Source organism: Schistocerca americana, chromosome 1 (genome assembly GCF_021461395.2).
Source record: "Schistocerca americana isolate TAMUIC-IGC-003095 chromosome 1, iqSchAmer2.1, whole genome shotgun sequence".
Lineage (NCBI taxonomy): Eukaryota > Metazoa > Arthropoda > Insecta > Orthoptera > Acrididae > Schistocerca > Schistocerca americana.
This window is the reverse complement of record NC_060119.1, coordinates 351,420,883-351,442,353: the sequence shown is the minus strand read 5'-3', so window position 1 is coordinate 351,442,353 and position 21,471 is coordinate 351,420,883. Positions and strand designations below refer to the sequence as shown.

At 40.1% G+C, this 21,471-nt stretch overlaps 1 protein-coding gene across 2 annotated transcripts in view; it reads right to left on the bottom strand.

Moving 5' to 3' along the window:
- LOC124599613 (FGGY carbohydrate kinase domain-containing protein) overlaps positions 1–21,471 on the bottom strand; it is a 147,049-nt gene that overhangs the window by 82,259 nt on the left and 43,319 nt on the right. For both annotated transcript variants that reach the window (XM_047136091.1, XM_047136092.1), the window contains exons 3-5: positions 11,986–12,097; positions 8,330–8,570; positions 656–966 (exon numbers count right to left, since the gene is read on the bottom strand). In XM_047136091.1, the coding sequence (XP_046992047.1) occupies positions 656–966; positions 8,330–8,570; positions 11,986–12,097 (664 nt within the window). The remainder of the gene's footprint in view (positions 1–655; positions 967–8,329; positions 8,571–11,985; positions 12,098–21,471) is intronic.

The following is a 21,471-nucleotide window of genomic DNA, read 5'->3' as shown; positions in this document are numbered from 1 at the left end:
TGTGAACAATCCTACTAGTTTAGCCTAACCACGTCAAGATGTCAAGAAGTGATTATTTCACATCCTTTTGTATAAGTTTAAATGGAGGTGAATCTCTATGTATCTCCCCTCAACACCACACTACTTCATGCTATTCTCATTTTCATTTTCATGGCACTGAAGTCCAACTTAAATTTGAATGAACTTCATAAATTGAATTTATGGCTGTTAGTAATATGGAACATGACCATATAGGAAAAGCTACACTGTAAGTGAAAAACAGCAATAGGCAGAGACAGAGGTGAAGTCACACAAATATGACAATAAATACTAGTCTTTCTTAACACAAGAAAAATAGAAAATTCATCACACTGAAAGATGAAAGTTACAGCTTTCATGAAACTTCCTGGCAGGTTGAAACTGTGTGCCAGACCAAGATTCAAAATCAGGACCTTTGCCCTCCACAGGCAAGTGCTCTGCCAACTGTAAACCTAGTGAGCTTAAAAATAAAAATGTTGAGTTGTTCTTATGGAAACTAATCTAGTGATTAGCTTGAATTTAAGAAAACATTTGTAAGTAATTAATGTTCTGTAAACTGTGGATATGATTTAAAAGTATTTCAGGAGGCAGTAGACTCTGTTCAATTCCCTCAGAAGAAATATTTTGCGTCACATACCTAACCTGGTGTGAAAGTCTTGAGAAACACCATCAGCTGAACAACCAATCATGCCTAGACCTCCAGCGTGAGCATCAATCATGGATGTACCAACTGCAGTGCCTGGCAGTAGACCCAGATCAGCAGCTGCTCTGCGCGACAGTCCATTTCCACTAGGAGCACCAGGTGGTTTTACTTCTGACCCAATTTTTCTCCAGTTATCAGTTATTAGATCATCCAGTCCAATTTCAGTGAAATACTGGCTACTCCAACTTCCCACTCCATCAGCCTGTACTTGATATGTCCATTTACACACAAGTGAACAAAGTGACCTGTAGAGCATGTTAAGAATTGTATGATTTATATGATTCAGAATATACTAGATACAGAACCTATAAATAAGTAAAACAACATCAGCATAAAGCTTAGCCACTTTTACACAACCAGTATCATCATTGCACAGGCTTATTGCATTTTTCACTTAAAACCAAAGCAAGCATCTCAATTAAAAGGTAAATCAGCATTTTTATTAATGATAAATACACAATAAATGGAGATTAAAGTGTGGGGAATTTTGGAACAAAGAATGATTTTAGTGTATACATAATAAGAAGTTTTAAGTCTCTGTAAGACACACTATTTGTTCACTATCTTCTGAAATAAGATCTATAGCTCGAGGTTTTCAGGCAAACATTGCATGTCCTGGATACAATCAGTTTCACTCTGACTAATAGTAGCACCAGCAATGAATTAAGAGTGGACATTGATGCAGATCAATGGGACATCTGTGAGTATAAAGATAGATCTGTATTTTCTTAGTCAAAAGATCACAAAGTTCACACTTGCTCTTCATATTGTAGTTGCTCAAGTCATGAGACCAAAAGTCATTGGTGGCTTATTATTCACCTCTCATAGTGTGCCTTCATTGTCAAGAGCAGTCTTGTGAAAGTAAAAAAAAAATCAATCAAAAACTTCCATGTGCTGAACAAATCCAGCAAATTCATCTGACCCTTATCTATCATCTTACTCCTCATACGGCAGCAGTGTACTTTAATTACACAGGGCTTTATACACACATTTTTGGGTCACAGAACAAAAAAGCATCTAAGAACTCTAGTATGAAATTTTAAATTAAAAACAATTTTACTTGAACTGCTACTAACAACCTAACAGTTTAAAAATCTCATCCTTCTACTTCTCCATCTATACTTTGAAAACCACTGTGAAGTGCTTGGCAGGAGGTACTGGCCATTTTATCACTAGAGCTGCTTCCCATTTCATTCACATATAGATGGTGAGGAGAATGAGTGGTTAAACTCTTCTGTGCACACACTAATAAGCCTAATAAACAATACATGAGGGATTGCAGAATATTTCTAGATGCAACCACAACACTCTGGTAAAAAAGGCATCAAAACTCAAATACAATATTCAATATAGTTACTAATTTTATGCCTAATTTTGTTTATCCATTTACAAGTAGTTTCAAATTGTTGAAGCATGAACTTTAACTAAGATAATATTATGAAAAGCGTACTTGCTACTCACCATATAGCGGAGATGCTGACATGCAAAAAAGACAGTCATAAAATAAGCTTTCAACCAACAAGGCCTTTGTCAAAAATAGATGACACACACACACACACACACACACACACACACTCTCTCTCTCTCTCTCTCTCTCTCTCTCTCTCTCTCTCTCTCTCTCTTTCTCTTTTCAGCTGCAAGAGACTGTGGTTATGTGCGTGCAAGTTGCGTTAGAGAGAGAGAGAGAGAGAGAGAGAGAGAGAGAGTGTGTGTGTGTGTGTGTGTGTGTTTGACAAAGGCCCTGTTGGCCGAAACAGTCTTTTTTTTGTGCCTATCTGTAACTCAGGATCTTCACTATATGATGAGCAGCAACTATTCTTTCCATAATATTGTTACATGTCAACCTGGATTTTCCATTGTTTGAACTTCAATTAAGGATATTTTGAATAACAACTGAGATATCAATGACCATGATGAGGCATACAAATCAGCTTCTTAGTTCACTCCAAATGACATATAAATATAGTAAACTGGTCCACATAGTTAGATGTTGAAGTATGTACCACACATTTAATTAGTAGCTCTTGGCCACCGATGGTGGACAGAGCAGCACTTGGCTGTATTAGGGTTAGCACAAACTGTATCAAGGTCAGTAGTTTCCTGATCATCAATGCAGTAATCCAGCCAAATACTTCTAATAACTTCAAAAAATTTTTAAGTGGTTCATGAAAGAGATAAAGAATATTCGGCAGAACCTGAGCTCAGTATGAGTGCTTATGGTGCAAAGCACACATTGGATATAGATAGGTTTCCAGATTTCGTGCAAATTTCAGAGATCTCATATCTGACTTAGTTTCACTTTGGGAGCCATTCAGACTTTATTTCTTTCACTTCAGTTGCATTAGATGTCTTTAAATCTGAAATATTGCTTTTCTTTTCTTTCTACAGTATTAAGAGTGATTTTGAGTTCCGAAATTTATACAACCACACACAATTACTGATTTATATGAATAATCTCATGTTTGAACTATGATTATGTTGAAAGGTATCACAAACATTTATTTATCTTCAGAGCCTGCCTATCTAGACTGCTTTTTGCCACTATGGCTACTTCTATACAAATAACAGATGAAGAAACTTTTGTCAAGTTATTATCATTGTTCCAGTGAAAATTATTTATAAGTCATACTATTCCATACAAACTTATATTAACTTTGAATACCTGACAAAAAATTTGGAGTTTGCATGGGTGTGAGATCAACCCTAAAATGAAAAAACGCCCACACGTCATCATTTAATAGTTGCAAAAGCACAAATAGAAATGTCTTTACCTGATTTTTGGGAAGAAATGATTGGGTGTTTACTACTGATAACTGTAGTCACTGTTGGCTACTTACATGAGTAACCTACTTTGCAGTTGATGTGCTTTTACAAGTATATTTGCAGTTCCAATATTTCATTATTACAGTATTCACTTGTCTTAGTGTCAACATATTAATGTTTTGCATAATTTCTTCACAGTAATAGTGTCAAAATGGTAGGCAGTAACAGGCACTTACGCAGCCTTTCTTCCTCATGGTGTGGTGTACACCTCATCACTTTAATTTTTCTGAGTCATTTTCCACCTCCAAATAAGTACCTACTACAGTCCTTTTCATGGGTTGCTTAGCTACAGTTTTAGCATATTACACAACAATGGGGTACATGCAAAATATGAAAACATTGTGAAAAACATAGAGTTGAACTTTTATGAAAATAAAGCCTGCTTCGATACACACTGGAAGGATGGGCATATTGAAAGTCAGTGCAAATGGCTGTGTCTTCACCATTAATGCCTTTTATAATGTTAAGCATGTACATCAAATCACCAGTTTCATAGTCTTCCTTTAATTCACTGACATTTGACCTGTGCATGCCATGGACACTATGCTATAATTAAAAGACATTGTGCAGCTCCATCACTTTCCAAGTCCTCTTACATCCTAAAGCACCATATCCTGACATAATGTGACATTTCATAACACTAAAATCTCATTTATGAAGCATCTCACAGACTTCAAAGTCCTGCTATCATATATAACACTATCTGTTTATACAAAGATGGCAACTTTTCCCATGTACTTTCTTCTATTTGACGGTTGACACCTATTGTGTTATATGTATCTTACCTCTGTTATACTAGTGTGTTAAACTTACTAATTTTTCTTGCCTAGTTAAGAGCTAACACTATGACACACAACAATAATCTATTGTTGCAGCATATACTTAACTTTTAGTCTTTGATAAATAGCAGTGCAGTTACACAAAAATAAGAAATAGGCAAGGATGTGTAACTTGCAGATACTGAGGCAGCAGCAGCTTTCATGTTAATTTAACTGTGTTCATTTTTATTTACGCAAACCAAACACCATATTGGGGAGGGGGGGTTATGGAGTCAAAGTTTTAATTATCACTTAAAAAATAAAGCTTTGTAATTAATTTTTTTGTATGTCTACACGAATATGTCTCCAGTTCTGGTACACAATGAAATCCTCATGCAAAGTTACCATAAGATGCTGCCAGAGGAGCCATAACAAAATGATACAGCCCTGCAGTAAAGTCGAGTGCGATGTGGTAATTTGTTTCCTGAATTCACATGTGAACATTTTAGGTTAGGTTTTACCATGACTGTTATTGACATCAAATGAAACAACAAGTTTACTGTTACCAGTCACTGTTTGTTTATCTCCATGAAGTGTTTCAAAGGTTTAAGCCTCCATCATCAGGTGGATTTACATTTGTAAGTATGACGTGCTCATGCATATTTTGTGTGTGTGTGTGTGTGTGTGTGTGTGTGTGTGTGTGTGTGTGTTACAATTTTTTGAAGGAACTTATGGCACTGTCTAGTGGAGAAACAAAATGCTGTTTCAGTAAATTCATCTTCATAAAAGTGGTAATTGGATAGCTCTATTGATCAAGTTCCAGTATACTGCCATTTTGTGGGCTGTGGGGTGACAGGAGGAATTGCAGATTGTAGTATGTGTTGTCGTAGACTTGTGATAAATATCACACTGATGTCTGCTATTCTTTACTCTAAGGTAAGGTCTACTATAGGAACAGATCATTATTCAAACTCAACAAAATGCTCTTCAGAATTCTCAAAGACGCAAACACCTTCAATAATAAGAGAACACACAGCAGAGTTCACACATGTCAAAAACATAGAAGTTCCTGATGGAACCACACTTGCTTCATTTGACATACAAAACCTTTATTCCTCTATGCCAGTAGGTGCCATACCACAGATAATTTATGCCAACCTACAAAAGCACAAAAAAAATCCCTTCAACTCACATTACTGAACTAATGGACCTACTCAAATTCACACTTACACTCAACTATTTCAAATTTAACAATAAAATCTGCAAACAAACACATGGCCTGGCAATGGGCTCAAACCTTTCCAGATTGTTAGATGAAATATTTACAAGTGATTAAGAAGACAAAATCCTGAATTCCAGTCACCACCTCCTCAAAAATATCATATACTACTATAGATATGTAGATGATACCACTATTTTAATTAATGGCACAAAAGATGAACAACCCTCATGAAAACATAAAATTATATTATGAGAACGAAAGTTGCTACTCACCATTTAGCAGAGATGGTGAGTCGCAGATAGGCACAACAAAAAGACACTCACAATTATAGCTTTCAGCCATTAAGACCTTCATCAACAATACACACACACACACACACACACACACACACACACACACACACCACACAAAAAACTGCAGTCTCAGGCAACTGAAACCACACTCAGTTGTCACAAGGATCAAAGTAGAGAATAACTATATATGTGGGTAGCAGGTCTGAGGGTGGAAAGTGTGAAGAAGGGGGATAGCACACATGACTGGATGAGATGGAATTAGTGGGTGTGAACTGGGATAGAATGGAGAAAGTGTGGGAGGTGGGGAAGGGGTTCGTAGGTTGAGATACAAGATCCTGTAGCACCAGAAAGGTGTGGGAGTTAACACACAAAAATATGAGAAATGACACTGGGAAAGTGATCAATCTGAAAGTATAGGAATAATTATATCAGCAGGAGTAATGTGGGACATAAGATGCTGCACCAACAATCAGTGTGGTCTTGTAGCCGTCTGTTGTGCACAGCCGAGATGGTTGATACAGTGTGACTCGTAAGTAGAGCGTGGAGTGCGGTTTGTAAGGCAACAAGAGAAACACAGGAAAGACAACAAAGAAGGATGGACATTGAGTATAGTGATCCAAATGAAAATAGTAACAAAGGAAAACAGCACTGGATCAGGAAAAAATCAAACAATGGAAAATCCATGATGGAATGTAACAATATTATGAGAAGGAAAGTTGCTACTCACCATATAGCGGAGAGGCTGACTCGCCGATAGGAATAACAAAAAGACTCTCACAATTAAAGCCTTTGGCCATTAAGGTCTTCATCAATAATAGACAGACACACACACACACACACACACACACACACACACACACACACACACACACACACAGTCGATTTCAACAGTTAAGACTGTCATCTTCTGATCTTCAAAAAAACTTGTTATATGTCCTGTTCATTACGACTAACACACTTGCCATGTTGACATTATAGTGGTTAGTATGTAGCACATTCCACTTAGGTTTGTTAACAATGAAAACAGGTTTGTCACAAATACAAACAACAGTTATAAAGCACCCTGTGTAACTAGTGGTGTCCACACACAACAGTCCACTGATACTTGTTACATTTGAAACTGCATAACAGTGCACATTATAGTGGTTAGTATGTAGCACATTCCACTTAGGTTTGTTAAAAATGAAAACAGGTTTGTCACAAATAAAAACAACAGTTATAAAGCACCTTGTGTAACTAGTGGTGTCCACACACAACAGTCCACTGATACTTGTTACATTTGAAACTGCATAACAGTGCACATTTGTGCATGTGTTTAAATTTACATGACAAATTAAATATGTCATGGAGCAACACATTTAAAAGTACACAGTTCAACTTACAGTGTGAGTAAACAACTCCGAATAACAAAAACTGAAATGGTAGACTACCTCTTTGAGTGAAAAACTGGGAAGTGCAAGGGAAGGGGAGACCCTGATGCTCAAACACCAGCTTAATGCAACCAAGTAATAGTGGAAAAAGTGAAAATCTGTCATGGAGCAGTTTTCAACCTCTTGAATGACAACAAAGATCACAGACCACTGGCTTCTGTGACTACTCACACACATTCAAAATGCACGTTGAATGGCAGGCAGAGTCAGTGAAAATATTGCAACTGTGGCAGGCTAACTGAGATGACTTCTTCAGCCATCTAATCATAAAGCTAAAGTCCTGTGCCCATCACTGTGATCCCAAGACAGAAAAAATGAAGAGCCACCCCTCACTGGGCAAGGTGGTGCTGTTTGTGTTTAAGTACAGCCATGGTGTGCTGATAACAGATTACTCTCATAAGGGGCATCCCACTGCAGGAGTATCCTGCTGAAACCTCCTGACAATGTTGATGATGGGCTATCAAGACAAAGCATCACAGTAAGCTGTTCAAGGGGCTGATTTTGGTCGATGACAATACTCCAGCACATTCTGCTGCCTCCTCTTACCCTCTGCCCCTGCCTCCATTCCACAAATTCTCATGGCATAGCACCCGAGGACTTCCTCCTATTTCCTCTGATGAAAATATTGTGTAACCAGTACACAGCAGGCATTTACAGAATGACAATGATCTAATTTTGATGGTAGAATACTTGCTGAATGGCCAAAATGCAAACTCCTATGTTCATGGTCTCTGCCATCACATTCATGATTGGGCAAAATGCACCACATTTTAAGTTGAAGGACTAACACCACCACCAAGTTCCAGGGCTGCAGTTTGATTTTTTTTTTTAGGTGATAATTAAAATTTTACAAGCACTCTTCAAATAACTGTATGCTGTTGATACAGTATAAAGAATTAGTTTCCTAGCCACTACTGCTCTTTGTTAGTGTGCACCATAACTCATTTTTTTTGGAAAGTTCTTCCTCAAGATCCAAGGAACATGGACAAAGAAACCCAAATTCCAATTTTTAAAAGGTAAATTTTGTGTAATAATTTTACTTATTTTTATCTCTCTACAGTTTTTTGTTTTTGAATTATTACCGAGATTCTGAATCTGTTGCTTTCCAAGTTAGGAAGTCAGGTAAGTCAAAGAAATATCCTGCCTTATCCCAACACTGACTCTTTAAATTTTTCTTGAGCCAGAGAAGTTTCGGTGTCTCCATTTCCAACGATATTTTTCCACCAACATAATTTAAGACTGGGTTCTTCAGACTGTTTATTAAATCTGCTTCTTCAATTGCACGATGATCCATCCACAAAATAATATTCTGTTCATTATTGCCTGAAATAAAACAACAAAAATTCCTGTATGCACAATCAACAAAGATAAATATTATCCTAGTTTTATATTGCAATAATATACATGGTGATTCCATGATGATGTAACAAATTTTCAGGGATGATGGGGAAGGGTAAATGTATCGATTTGAGGTACGGGATCCTGATCCACCAGCACTCATTTCGAAAGTTATAAGCAAAAGCTGTTCCCATACCTCCAACAGTAGAATACGCGATACTCCCGTTGTTAAGATTGTTGGGTAAGCAACTTTCAGAGGTGGACCAAAACAAGGAAAAAAGTCTAGTGAGCATGTACTCTAAAATTCATACCTTAAGAGCTATGAGTGTATGTCCATCTTTGCTACTGTGAAATACAGCTCTTCTACTAAACAAGTGCTCAAAGGTCTCAAGGTATGAATTTTACAGCCCATGCTTACTGAATATTTTTCTCTTCTTCTCTGAAAGTTGCCCACCATACAATCTCAGCAACAACAGTACCGGTACACATATTCAGTCGTCAGAGATATCAGAACAATTTTCCGCTATAAGTTTCAACACCATAATTACTGGACCAGTGTCCCTCACTTCAAATTCATACATTTGCCCTTCTCATTCATCCCTGAAAGGTTGTAACATCATCACAGAATCACCCTGTATACCAAAGTATTATTTTATAATTATTATATTCACAATAGATTTGAAAATCCTGTGATGTTTTATGGAATTTATATTAAAGAAACAACCAACCACTGTCTCCTACAGCTTTATCAAATAAAACATTTTGGATGAAGTCCAAAATAATTTTGTATCACTGTAATTAAAAGAAAATAATAGTGGTTGCAGATATTTATTCAATATCAATTCTGTAGATTTGCAACTGCCACAACATCATTTTCTTTTAATTGAATGAAGATAAATAAAAATTAAATTTTAGTTGTTGATAACAATATAACTAAAAATGATAGCACAACTTAAGTAATACAAAAAAAATTATTTATGAGAAAATGTGAAAATAAAGCAGACAATAACACTCAATGATTTTAAAAAAGTGAACTTCAAAATGAAGTTCCTCAGTTTTAGAAAAAGGTGCCCTAATTTAGAAGGTTCTAAAACCTTTATGGTTCGTTTATTTTTCTAGAAGCATTTATAAAGCATTCACAGTACCTTGTATATCTTTTCAGAGGAAGGTATAACAAGTGATTTTTTTACTGCTATATCAATAGCCTTACCTTACATTTCTTACTTTTAATTTTTTTCCTTTTATTCCCAAAAAATTAATGCAAAAAAATGTTCAAATGTGTGTGAAATCTTATGGGACTTAACTGCTAAGGTCATCAGTCCCTAAGCTTAAACACTACTTAACCTAAATTATCCGAAGGACAAACACACACACCCATGCCCAAGGGAGGACTCGAACCTCCGCCGGGACCAGCCGAAATTAATGAAATTTCTGAAAGTTTAGTGTTATTGTTCATTTCTTCATGAGTTTTCATCAAAGTGCATTCTTATTCCATAACCCACTGTCTAGCACACTGAAGACCATTTTCTTTGTTAAATTTCAATGTTCCTCTAACACTAAGGTCAGCTCAACAAAAAAACTGTTGAAGGAACCATACATCACATATCTTGGGAGACACAGGCAAACTGAATTTGTAGGTTACAATGTGCAGGCAGGACCTGCCTGAAGGGCTTTGGGGATATTTTATTGAGAACTCTGGACTGGAAAATTTTATCTCTCTCCAGCCACGAGTTGTCTGGTGAAGTAACCATGGGAGAATGATCACATTGAATTCTGGTAGATGGGAAAAGGGTGGTGGATCCATAGAGGATCCTCTATCTATGACTATCTCCAACCGAAAAATGCACCTTCTTGCTGCACTTTCCTGATCCACTCTGTGACTTAGCCGAGATGGCCCTTTCAGTCCGTTGGTGGCATGTCCGTGTTTCCCTGATGCGCACTTTGTACCCTGAGTACTGACTTATAGTGTGCTTTTACCTACGGTAAAACATTGCCTGTTATTCATTAAAAAAAGAAATACCCTCCCTGAATACCCACACCTTATTCCTACCCTCAGTGCCTGTTCAACAGTTGAAAGTGGTTACACATGGATTAAAGGAGGAGGAGGAGGAGGAGGAGGAGGAGATTAGTGTTTAACATCCCATCAACAATGAGATCATTAGAGATGGAGGACAAGCTCAGATTAGGAAAAGATGGGGAAAGAAATCATACAGATCCTTTCAAAGGAACCATCCCAGCATTTGCCTGAAGCGATTTAGGGAAATCATGGGAAACCTAAATCAGGAAAGCCAGACATGGGTTTAAACCGTCGTCCTACCGAATGCGAGGCCAATGTGTTAACTACTGTGCCATTTTGCTCAGTCATGGATTGAAGTGAAGAATATGAAATAAAAAAGGTTTTCACAGTCTGCAAAGATTTTTGAAAATTTTATACAATGTTAAGAGTAATTAATATTCAAAAAGTATTAATACTATGCACAAAATTGATAAAGAGCAATGGAAAGTTAGATTTTTAGATCCTTTAGATGACAGAGCCACGAGAGATTCCTCAAAATTTTAAAATTTCTCAGCATTAGGTTACTTGTCACAATTTTTTACCAAATAAAATGATGGCATCATGATAAAAATAACTGTAAAATTTCTGAATACAGTAGTGAGTTTACTCACATTAGGAATGAGTATCTTACATAGTTCTTCAAAGGATTGTAATTATAATTATTAGAACTGCATCATAGCAATAAATGTGTAAAATAACTATTAAAAACATTAATAACAATAAGGCTATCAGACACCACAGAAGTAACAGAGTTTTGCAAGATGCAAAAGGGCTATGATTGTAAACTTTTGGCTGGATAGCCCCTCCTACAACACTGAAAAACATCTTCATAGAAATCTTTAAAAAAGAAGAGTTAAGTTTAACAACCTGCTTATGATGAGATCATCAGAGATGGAGCATAGGCTTGGATTAAGGAAGGATGGGGAAGGAACTCAGCCATGCCCTTTCAAATTAATTTCAGCTTTCACATTAAGTGATTTCTCTAATTCACAGGAAATCTTAATCTGGATGGTTGGACAGTTCTCCCAAATATGAGTCCTATGTCTAATCACTGCAACAACTCATTTGTTTTAAAAAGTAATGTATTATGTTACACATAACTAATATTATCACTGTAACACTGTTTTATAACTTAAAGTCATTGCACTATATTTCACTTAAATAAAATGCACATTCTTGACTCCTTTCCATATGCAGAACTCCATTCCACAGGATCTACAAAATATGACTGACTTAATGAAAAAAAGAAATTCCAAATTTTTGAGAGGTCATTCATGTTTTACATGAGAATGGGCATTTAACACAACAGTATTCACCATTTAATTTTCTCAAATAAATAAATACCTGTTGGGCTTACTGAAAGTGGATTTCCTGTTTTGTCAAGGACAACTAAAGAACATGTAGCATCAAATCCAATTCCTTTAACAGCTGCTGGTTCTATGTCTTGTGTGACAGCCTGAAAAATACAGGTGATAAATTCTCACAGTTACATTCATGGTGGGAGCAAAAGACTCTTAATGCTAGAACACAAATATAGATTATGTTAAAAAGGAAAAGCTATAGCACTAAATAGAAACAATCCTTAAATGTCAAATAGTAGTTCGAAGAATACTATTGAAACTAATATAACAACAAGTTTCACTTATTCATACAGAAATTAATGGCACTTATTGAAATTATTGCACAAAATGAAATCTGTAGAACACAAATATTAGGTGTATGCTCATCATATGAGAAATGGGTTCCTGTGCAACTTCTTCTTCTTTTCCATAGCATTTACAGCATCTAGTACAGGGACTGCTTTTTCAGGATTAGGCAATTACTATTTTATTACTTAACTCTGAGGCAGGATACCCTTCCTGGTGCCACAGTCATCAAGTTAACCCAAGGGAAAGAAGTGGAGAGTGTCAACTGTTTGAGACTCTTGTAAATTTTGTTTTGTTTGTTTGTTTATTTTAACTGTTTTTGTGTCATATTCTCTGATGCAAAATTTGGGGATCAGCCTAGCATTTGCCTAAACGAGCATGGGAAATCTTCATCAGAATGTTTAAACTAGACAAGAGAGAAATTATGCATGTCTGCTTTGTTGCTCTATGATTTTTATTTTCCAATGGATATTCTGAACAGCAGCTCCCTTTTCCTTCTTTTAAAGATATGTTGAGCAAAGTTGTCACATGCATATCTCTTCTCTCCACCCTCTCCCTCTCCGTGTGTGTGTGTGTGTGTGTGTGTGTGTGTGTGTGTGTGTAGGAAGGGGGGGAGGGGGTGCACACATGTTGTAAATTTTAAAGTGTAATCATATTTGCTTCTGTTCAGCCAAACAACCTGCAATTTCTAACTAAATCTATCTTTAATTTATAATAACAATATAATAGAGGGAAACATTCCACGTGGGAAAAATACATCTAAAAACAAAGATGATGTGACTTACCAAACGAAAGTGCTGGCAGGTCGATAGACACACGAACATACACACAAAATTCAAGCTTTCGCAACAAATGGTTGCTTCATCAGGAAAGAGGGAAGGAGAAGGAAAGATGAAAGGATGTGAGTTTTAAGGGAGAGGGTAAGGAGTCATTCCAATCCCAGGAGCGGAAAGACTTACCTTAGGGGGAAAAAAGGACAGGTATACACACACACACACACACACACACACACACACACATATCCGTCCGCACATACACAGACACAACCAGACATTTTAATAACAACATTTCTTTACAATCATAAAAATCTCACTGTCATTAAGGATATTTGTCCTTAATCATTTTTATTCCTGTTCTGTTATTTTTCCCGCACACTGTTCGGGAGTGGAATGGTAGAGAGATAGTATGATTGTGGTTCCATGAACCCTCTGCCAAGCACTTAAATGTGAATTGCAGAGTAATCATGTAGATGTAGACCATAAAACACAGAGCAGCTACAAAATCCATTGCATGCAATTAATCATCTATATCCCTTACAGAACACAGTTTTAAATTAGTGAACACATCTGGCATTTTATTCACTTAGATCTCTTCATAAATCAAAACTTTAAAGATGGGGAATGAGTCAAAGAATACACAAATCAAGTGAAGCAAATGTTAAGAACTGACTTAATAATTGGATTGGATTTATGGTTTTAACAGGACCACAGTACAAGGTCATCAGTCCCTCTAGCCTATATGCATCAAGATGGAAAGCAGCTCAGATAGGTAGGACAGAAGACAAATTCTGATGAACCCAATTGTAGCTGAGTATCCATAAAAACAAGAGACAGAAGCAAGTAGAAGGGAGAGAGATGGAAGAAGGTAATCTGGGTGAGTTGTTCTACCCAGAAAGCTCCTGAAGGCCCTTGGGACATGTTATGTGATGGGAGAGGCACCTCTCTGCATACGAATGGTGTTTCCTCTCCCTCCATTAGCACAAGAAAAGTAGCAATACAGACAAGTTGGTGAAATTTCAGGAAAGAGAACAATGATGACAAGACAGTAAACCAACAACAGATGTAAAAGAATACAAAGAATTAAAAAGGTGGGCAGGGTAGAAGCCAGGCCACACCAAAGAGCAAGGCAGCCATGGGCCCCTGTATCACAGCAGACAATAGGGGCCCCTCCAATCTCTCAAGCAACAGATGGGGCCAATGTGCCCTAACTCACAGAAAGGAGTACAAACCACCTTCATGGGTATCACGTAAAACCAGATCAGCTACTCTGGCATTGCCTATTAGCACCACAGGCAGCATGTCAGCAAGTTAAAGGTCTCACTGGAAGGTGGCCAAATTAAGGCAGTCCAGAGTCCAGTAGGATGAGGGCCACCATCAGACACACACCCACTGACTGTGGGGTGGATCCTCACATCATAGCATGTGGCTACAAGTCAGCCAAGCATGGTCAATGTGAAGGCAACAGAATGATGGACTCCCTGTGAGAAGCTTGAAAGGAAGACTGCCACATGGTCATTTTTCCCTTTACCACTTGCAGTTTGTGTGTTGAAACCATGGCACACCAACCCATGTTCCAGGTCTCCAACAATTGATGACATAGAGCTTAGAGTCAACTGAAGGTCCAGTTCCATTATCCTCACCTCCTACCATCCTGGTAGCCAACTTGGCCAACCATTCAGCATGTTTGTTACTTGGGATCCCACCATGGTGTGGGGCCCAGACAAAGTGACTGACCATCCAGGTTGCTGGAGGTCAGAAAAAGAGATCCTGGATAGTCACAACCAATGGGTTTCGAGGGTAGCACTCATTGATAACCTGAAGACTACTCAGCGAGTCACTGCCAATTAAGAACATCTTGCTGGTGCAGCAACAAATGTGACTGATGGCTCAAGCGATGGCCACCAGTTCTGCCTTAAATATGCTGCATCTGTTTGGCAGGGAGCATAGTTCACTGCACCTTGCATGTGTGTATGCAAATGAAGTGTCGGCAGAAGTGCCAACACCGTGTTGTTTGAGGAAGCCGAAATGCACGCTATAAGCTCACGCAGGATGGCGTGAGGTCTGAAACAGGATACGTAATGAATGCTATACAGAAAAGTACGTAGCTTCTGGAATACTTAACTTTAATCCATCATATGTATACATTGTTCTTGATGAGACATGCTTCATACGATAACTATCAATTGCTATGGCGCCTTGCTAGGTCGTAGCCATTGACTTAGCTGAAGGCAATTCTAACTATCTTCTCTGCAAATAAACGAGGCTTCGTCAGTGTTGCATCGCTAGCTAAGTCATCCGTACAACTGGGCGAGTGCTAGTAAGTCTCTATAGACCTGCCGTGTGGTGGCGCTCGGTCTGCAATCACTGATAGTGGTGACACGTGGGTCCGTCGTATACTAATGGACCGCGGCCGATTTAAAGGTTACCACCTAGCAAGTGTGGTGTCTGGCGGCGACAACACAGCAAAACTGTTTTGTACTGCGACCACGGAGCCATCAGCTTGTACCACTTCTGAACCCAGAAATACAACAAGGGCAGCCAGGAATAGGTGGCAAAAATCTATGGAGTCAACAGAGGGGTTTCATCCAAAGGGTAGGTCAAGACAGATCCAAGGACAGGGCACACACCATGGGATGTATGTGATGGTTACCAGAAAAGAGGTGACAGCAGAGGAAACCTGAGTACAGGCCAGAGATGCTGTATGTGAACTGCAATCATGACTCCAATCATGACCCCCACAGGGGAGTGTGCAGAGCCCAAATTTTTTCACTGTACTGCGCATTACGTCAGTGTCAAGAAACTCTGCTCAGTCTGTGAGTGTTGTTAATGTGTTGAAACAAGTAAGTTTTGTATTCCATCAAATTTATTCATTCTGCTTGACATTGATAGCACCAAACTGTGCTGTGTGTGAAAACTATAATCAGAAGAGTAAAGTGAGTTATATTGACAACAATAAGTTTCCCAAAGATCCTGAAACTTGTTCTTGGTGGGTTCAGCCCTTTAGAAGAAGTGATAGCATTAATGTTAGAAGTGCTGTTATCTATATCATACATTTTAAAGAAGATTATTATTTATGGGATCTCCAAGATGTGTTAATGAAACTTCAGCCAAAGATGTTAAAACTTACTGCATTTTCTACATTGCACCTTATTGAGGGCACTTCTGCTGCTTCATCTTCCATCCAACAAAGAAATGACAGAAGGAAAGATTGTGAAATATGTAAACATGCACTTATCACACTAGCTACACTGTCACACACAAAAAAGAATTAAAGTGCAGAAACAGAAAAAGGCAGTATTGAAGATGAAACAAAGAGACTTGATAACAGAATATCACTACTGATAGGGAAAAATCAGCATTTAATAGCTGAAAACAATACACAGAGAGTGAGAAACAAATTACTGGCTCATGCATTAAGCAGACAGAGGAAGCCTTTGTTATTGACAATGTGCTGTAATGACTCAAATACACCCAAATTTAGAAAAAATATTTACGGATACACGAAGTAAATGACTCATGAAATCCAAGAAGAGCACCCACTGGAGTCAGGAAGATATAAACAAAGCCTTGCTTCTACTCTCTCTGTGCAGAAAAACGTGTACTTGCTTGAGAAACATAATGGATATATCATTACTGGGATTTCGACTTTCAAAGAAGGATATCTAATTATTTTTGCTGTGTTACTATTATTTTGACTGATGTGTTGTACTTGATGAGCAAGCAAGCAAGAAGCTTAAGTGAAGCACAGAGGCTGTGTGTGTGTGGTAAACTTTGATGAAATGAATGTGGACAGTCACAAATGCTACGACCATAAAACTGACACAATTTACAGAGCACACAGTAAGGTACAGGTTGTTATGGAATGTGGTTTATGTGGAACCTGTAAGCAACCTCTACATTATAATTTTGATACTGTGATGAATCAGGATTTACTGATCAGTATCATCAAAGGGGGACAGAAAGTGGGATTTGTCGTTGTTGGTATTGTATCTGATTCTGGGGGGAGGGGAACTGGCAAAGTGTGAAAGGAATTTCACATTGACTACACAAACAAGTGCTTCATAAATCTAAATGATGAAATGAAATGTATTTGGGTATTTGGTGATATACCACATATGGTGAAACTTTTGAGAAATCACTTTTTGTATGATAGTCTTTCATTAGGCAACAGAAAAGCAATAACAGAATGTGCAGTTGAGCAGCTATCATTGGAAGATAAAGGGGAACTAAAACCGTACCCCTGCTCTTCATCTGACAGTTTCTGGAAGAGAGTGACAGCACGTTTACCTTGCTTGCCAACTCTTTTACAACACTGTATCAGAGGCAATTTCTTTTGAAATGCCTGAAGAAAAGGACATGGCAGAATTCTTCATGTTGGTAAAGGATACTTTTAATATTATGGATTCGAGGGTACCTATCATCAAACGACCAATTTTAAGTGCTTTTGGATTCTGTATGGAGAGACTAGAGGAAGTTCTTCAAAGATTCTATGCCATCTGTGAAAAAATAAGATCAGGAAATCATAAAACTTTACTTCCTTTTCAAAAGGGATTATACATCTTGATACAGTAACTGCTGGGTTGTTTTTCTGATTTAAAACATGGCTACAATGTGAAGTATATATTGACCTCAAGGTTCAACCAAGACTGCCTTGAAAACTTATTTTCCCAGACAAGAGAAACTGGCAAGGGGTAGGACCATCCCTTGCCAGTGGAATTCAAAAGCTATTTGCATATCTTAGTTATGAACAAATGTATTGCAGACATCCAGTCACGCAGTTCTTCACCAGCTGCAGTGGAAGCTGATACAAACTATCTGACTTTCAAGTTGTTCACAGGACTTGTGCTGGACACTGTGGAAGTGTTATCAACAACAGAGGGTGAGCAACAAATGAGGAACATTACAATAGATGATTTTATTGTTTCACATTTGACAGATTTTTTTTTTTTTTTTTTTTTTTTGGTGGGGTTTAAGGGCACTCAACTACTGAGGTCATTAGCGCCCAGTCACCTTTGTTAGAGCACATGGAATCTAGTAAAACTCAAGGGAAGGGGGGGACACCAGAAAGACCTGACAAAAATGCAGATAAAAGAAGTAAAAAGGTTAGATGTCTTTGGACAAGCCAGTTAAAGTTATAAAACGCAGAACATGAGCAGCTGCTCGAGCGTCATCAGCTAAAATATCCAGTAAAGTAGATGGCAGGGACAGGACAACACGAGATTGACTAAAGCGGGGACACGACAATAAAACATGGAGCACTGTTAATGCCTGACCACAAGGGCACTGCGGGGCTGGGTCACCGGAGAGCAGGTAGCGGTGGCTAAACCGGCAATGCCCAATCCGCAACCTGGTCAGAAGGACCTCCTCTCGCCGAGATGGTCGGGAGGAGGTTGTCCAAGCAGTTGGGAGCGGTTTTACTGCCCGGAGCTTGTTTCCTTGGAGGGATGACCAAGCATCCCACCACAACGACACAAGCCTCTTACAAACATCCCCACGAACGTCAGATGACGGGACACAATGGGAGGCTGGCCGAGGCAGGAGGACTGCAGCCTTGGCTGCAGCATCCGCAGCCTCATTCCCAGGCACTCCTACATGTCCGGGAACCCACAGAAAGCTGACAGAAGAACCATTATCAGCGAAAGAATGGAGGGACTGCCGTATCCGTTGAATCAAGGGATGGACTGAATAGGGAGCTCCTAGGCTCTGAAGAGCACTGAGTGAGTCAGAGCAGAGTACATATGATGAATGGCGGTGGCGGCGGGCATACTGAACGGCCTGATGGAGAGCAAAAAGCTCGGCCGTAAAGCTGGAACATTGGTCGAGGAGCCGGTATTTAAAGGTGGCGGCCCCGACGACAAAGGCACAGCCGACACCATCGTCAGTTTTGGAGAGCCATCAGTGTAAATAAAGGTGTGACCGGCAAGTCGAGCACGAAGTTCGACAAACCGTGAGCAATACACTGCAGCCGGAGTACCCTCCTTCGGGAGTGAGCTGAGGTCGAGATAAATATGAACCAGAGCCTGGAGCCAAGGTGGTGTCGGGCTCTCACCCTCTCTGAAGGTGGTAGGGAGGGCAAAATTCAATTGTCGAAGCAAGCGACGGAAGCGGACTTCGGGGAGCAGCAGGGCAGACACATACAACCCGTACTGACAGTCGAGAGAATCGGCGAAGAAGGACTGGTAAGAGGGGTGGTCGGGCATAGACAACAGCCGGCAGGCATACCGACACAGCAGTACGTCGCGCCGGTAGGTCAATGGTAATTCAGCAGCTTCAGCATAAAGACTCTCAACAGGACTAGTGTAGAAGGCTCCGGTCGCAAGACGTAACCCCCGATGGTGGATGGAGTTGAGACGGCGTAAGAGGGATGGCCGAGCAGACGAGTAGACGAAGCTCCCGTAATCCAGCTTCGATCGGACTATGGACCGATACAAGCAAAGCAGGACAGTGCGATCCACTCCCCAAGATGAACCACTAAGAACTCTGAGGACATTAAGGGAACATGTACAATGGGCCGCCAAATAAGAGACATGCGGAGACCAACACAGTTTCCTGTCCAACGTGAGCCCTAGAAACTTAGTTGTTTCCACGAATGGGAGAACAACGGGACCGAGATGTAAGGATGGCGGAAGGAACGCTTTACATTGCCAGAAGTTGATACAAACCATCTTCTCTTCAGAGAACCGGAAGCCATTTGCCATGCTCCATGAGTATAGGCTGTCTAGACAATGCTGAAGGCAGCGCTCCAGGAGGCATGTTCTCTGGGCACTGCAGTAGATTGCGAAGTCATCGACAAAGAGAGAACCTGAGACATTAGGTGGAATGCAATCCATAATTGGATTGATCGCGATGGCCAAAAGGGCTACGCTCAAGACAGAGCCCTGAGGCACTCCGTTCTCCTGGAGGAAGACGTCGGACAATACGGAACCCACACGTACGCTAAACTTTCGATCCGTTAAAAAGGTATCAATAAAAAGGGACAGGCGACCGCGTAGGCCCCACCTGTACATAGTGCGGAGGATACCTCCTCTCCAACAGGTATCATAAGCCTTCTCCAAATCGAAGAACACGGCTACCGTTTGGCGCCTTCGCAAAAAGTTGTTCATGATGAATGTCGACAAGGTCACAAGGTGGTCAACAGCGGAGTGGCGGTGACGAAAGCCGCATTGGACATTGGTAAGCAGCCGTCGAGATTCAAGAATCCAAACTAACCGAGCATGAACCATGCGCTCCATCACCTTACAGACACAGCTTGTAAGAGAAATGGGGTGGTAACTAGAAGGAAGGTGTCTATCCTTCCCGGGTTTGGGTATAGGAACAACGACGGTGTCACGCCAATGCATGGGGACCTGACCTTCGGTCCAGACGCGATTGTAGGTACGAAGGAGGAAGCTTTTGCCCGCCGGAGAAAGGTGTGCCAGCATCTGAATGTGAATGGCATCTGGCCCCAGAGCAGAGTACCGGGACAGTGCAAGCGCACGTTCGAGTTCCCGCATAGTAAAGGGGGCATTATAAGTTTCCAGATTCAGCGAGTGGAAGGAAGGTCGCCGAGCCTCTTCTGCCTCTTTCCTGGGAAGGAAGGCAGGGTGGTAATGGGCGGAGGTTGAAACCTCCGCGAAAAACTGGCCGAAGGCGTTGGAGACAGCCACAGGATCAACGAGGACCTCATTATCTGAGGTCAGGCCAGGTACCGAGGAGTGGGCCTTAATGCCCGACAGCCGGCGCAGGCCACCCCATACGACAGAAGAGGGAGTAAAACTGTTAAAGGAGCTGGTGAAAGAGGCCCAACAAGCTTTTTTGCTGTCTTTGATGACTCTACGGCATTGCGCCCGGAGTCGTTTGTATCCAATACAATTCGCCAACGTAGGATGGCGGCAAAAGGTGCGTAAAGCACGTCGTCGAGCACGGATAACGTCTCTACAAGCCTCATTACACCAGGGGACGGAAACGCGACGTGAAGAAGAAGTAGTACGAGGAATGGAACGTTCGGCAGCATTGATGATAACAGCCGTGAGGTATTCGACCTGACTGTCACAACTGAGAAAATCGTGGTCTGGAAAGGTCGCCAGTGAGGAGTAAAGTCCCCAGTCAGCTTTTGGTATGTTCCAGCTCGAAGGACGTGGGGATGGGGTGTGGTGCAGGAGACGAGCAACACAGGGGAAGTGGTCGCTTGAATAGGTGTCAGACAGGACATACCACTTGAACCGATGGGCAAGAGTGGTAGAACAGATCGAGAGGTCCAAGTGGGAGTAGGTATGAGCAGAGTCCGAGAGGAAAGTCGGGGCGCCAGTATTGAGACAGACAAGATTGAGATGGTTGAAGACATCCGCCAAGAGTGAGCCTCTTTGACAGGATGCAGGAGAGCCCCAAAGGGGATGATGGGCATTGAAGTTGCCAAACAATAAAAA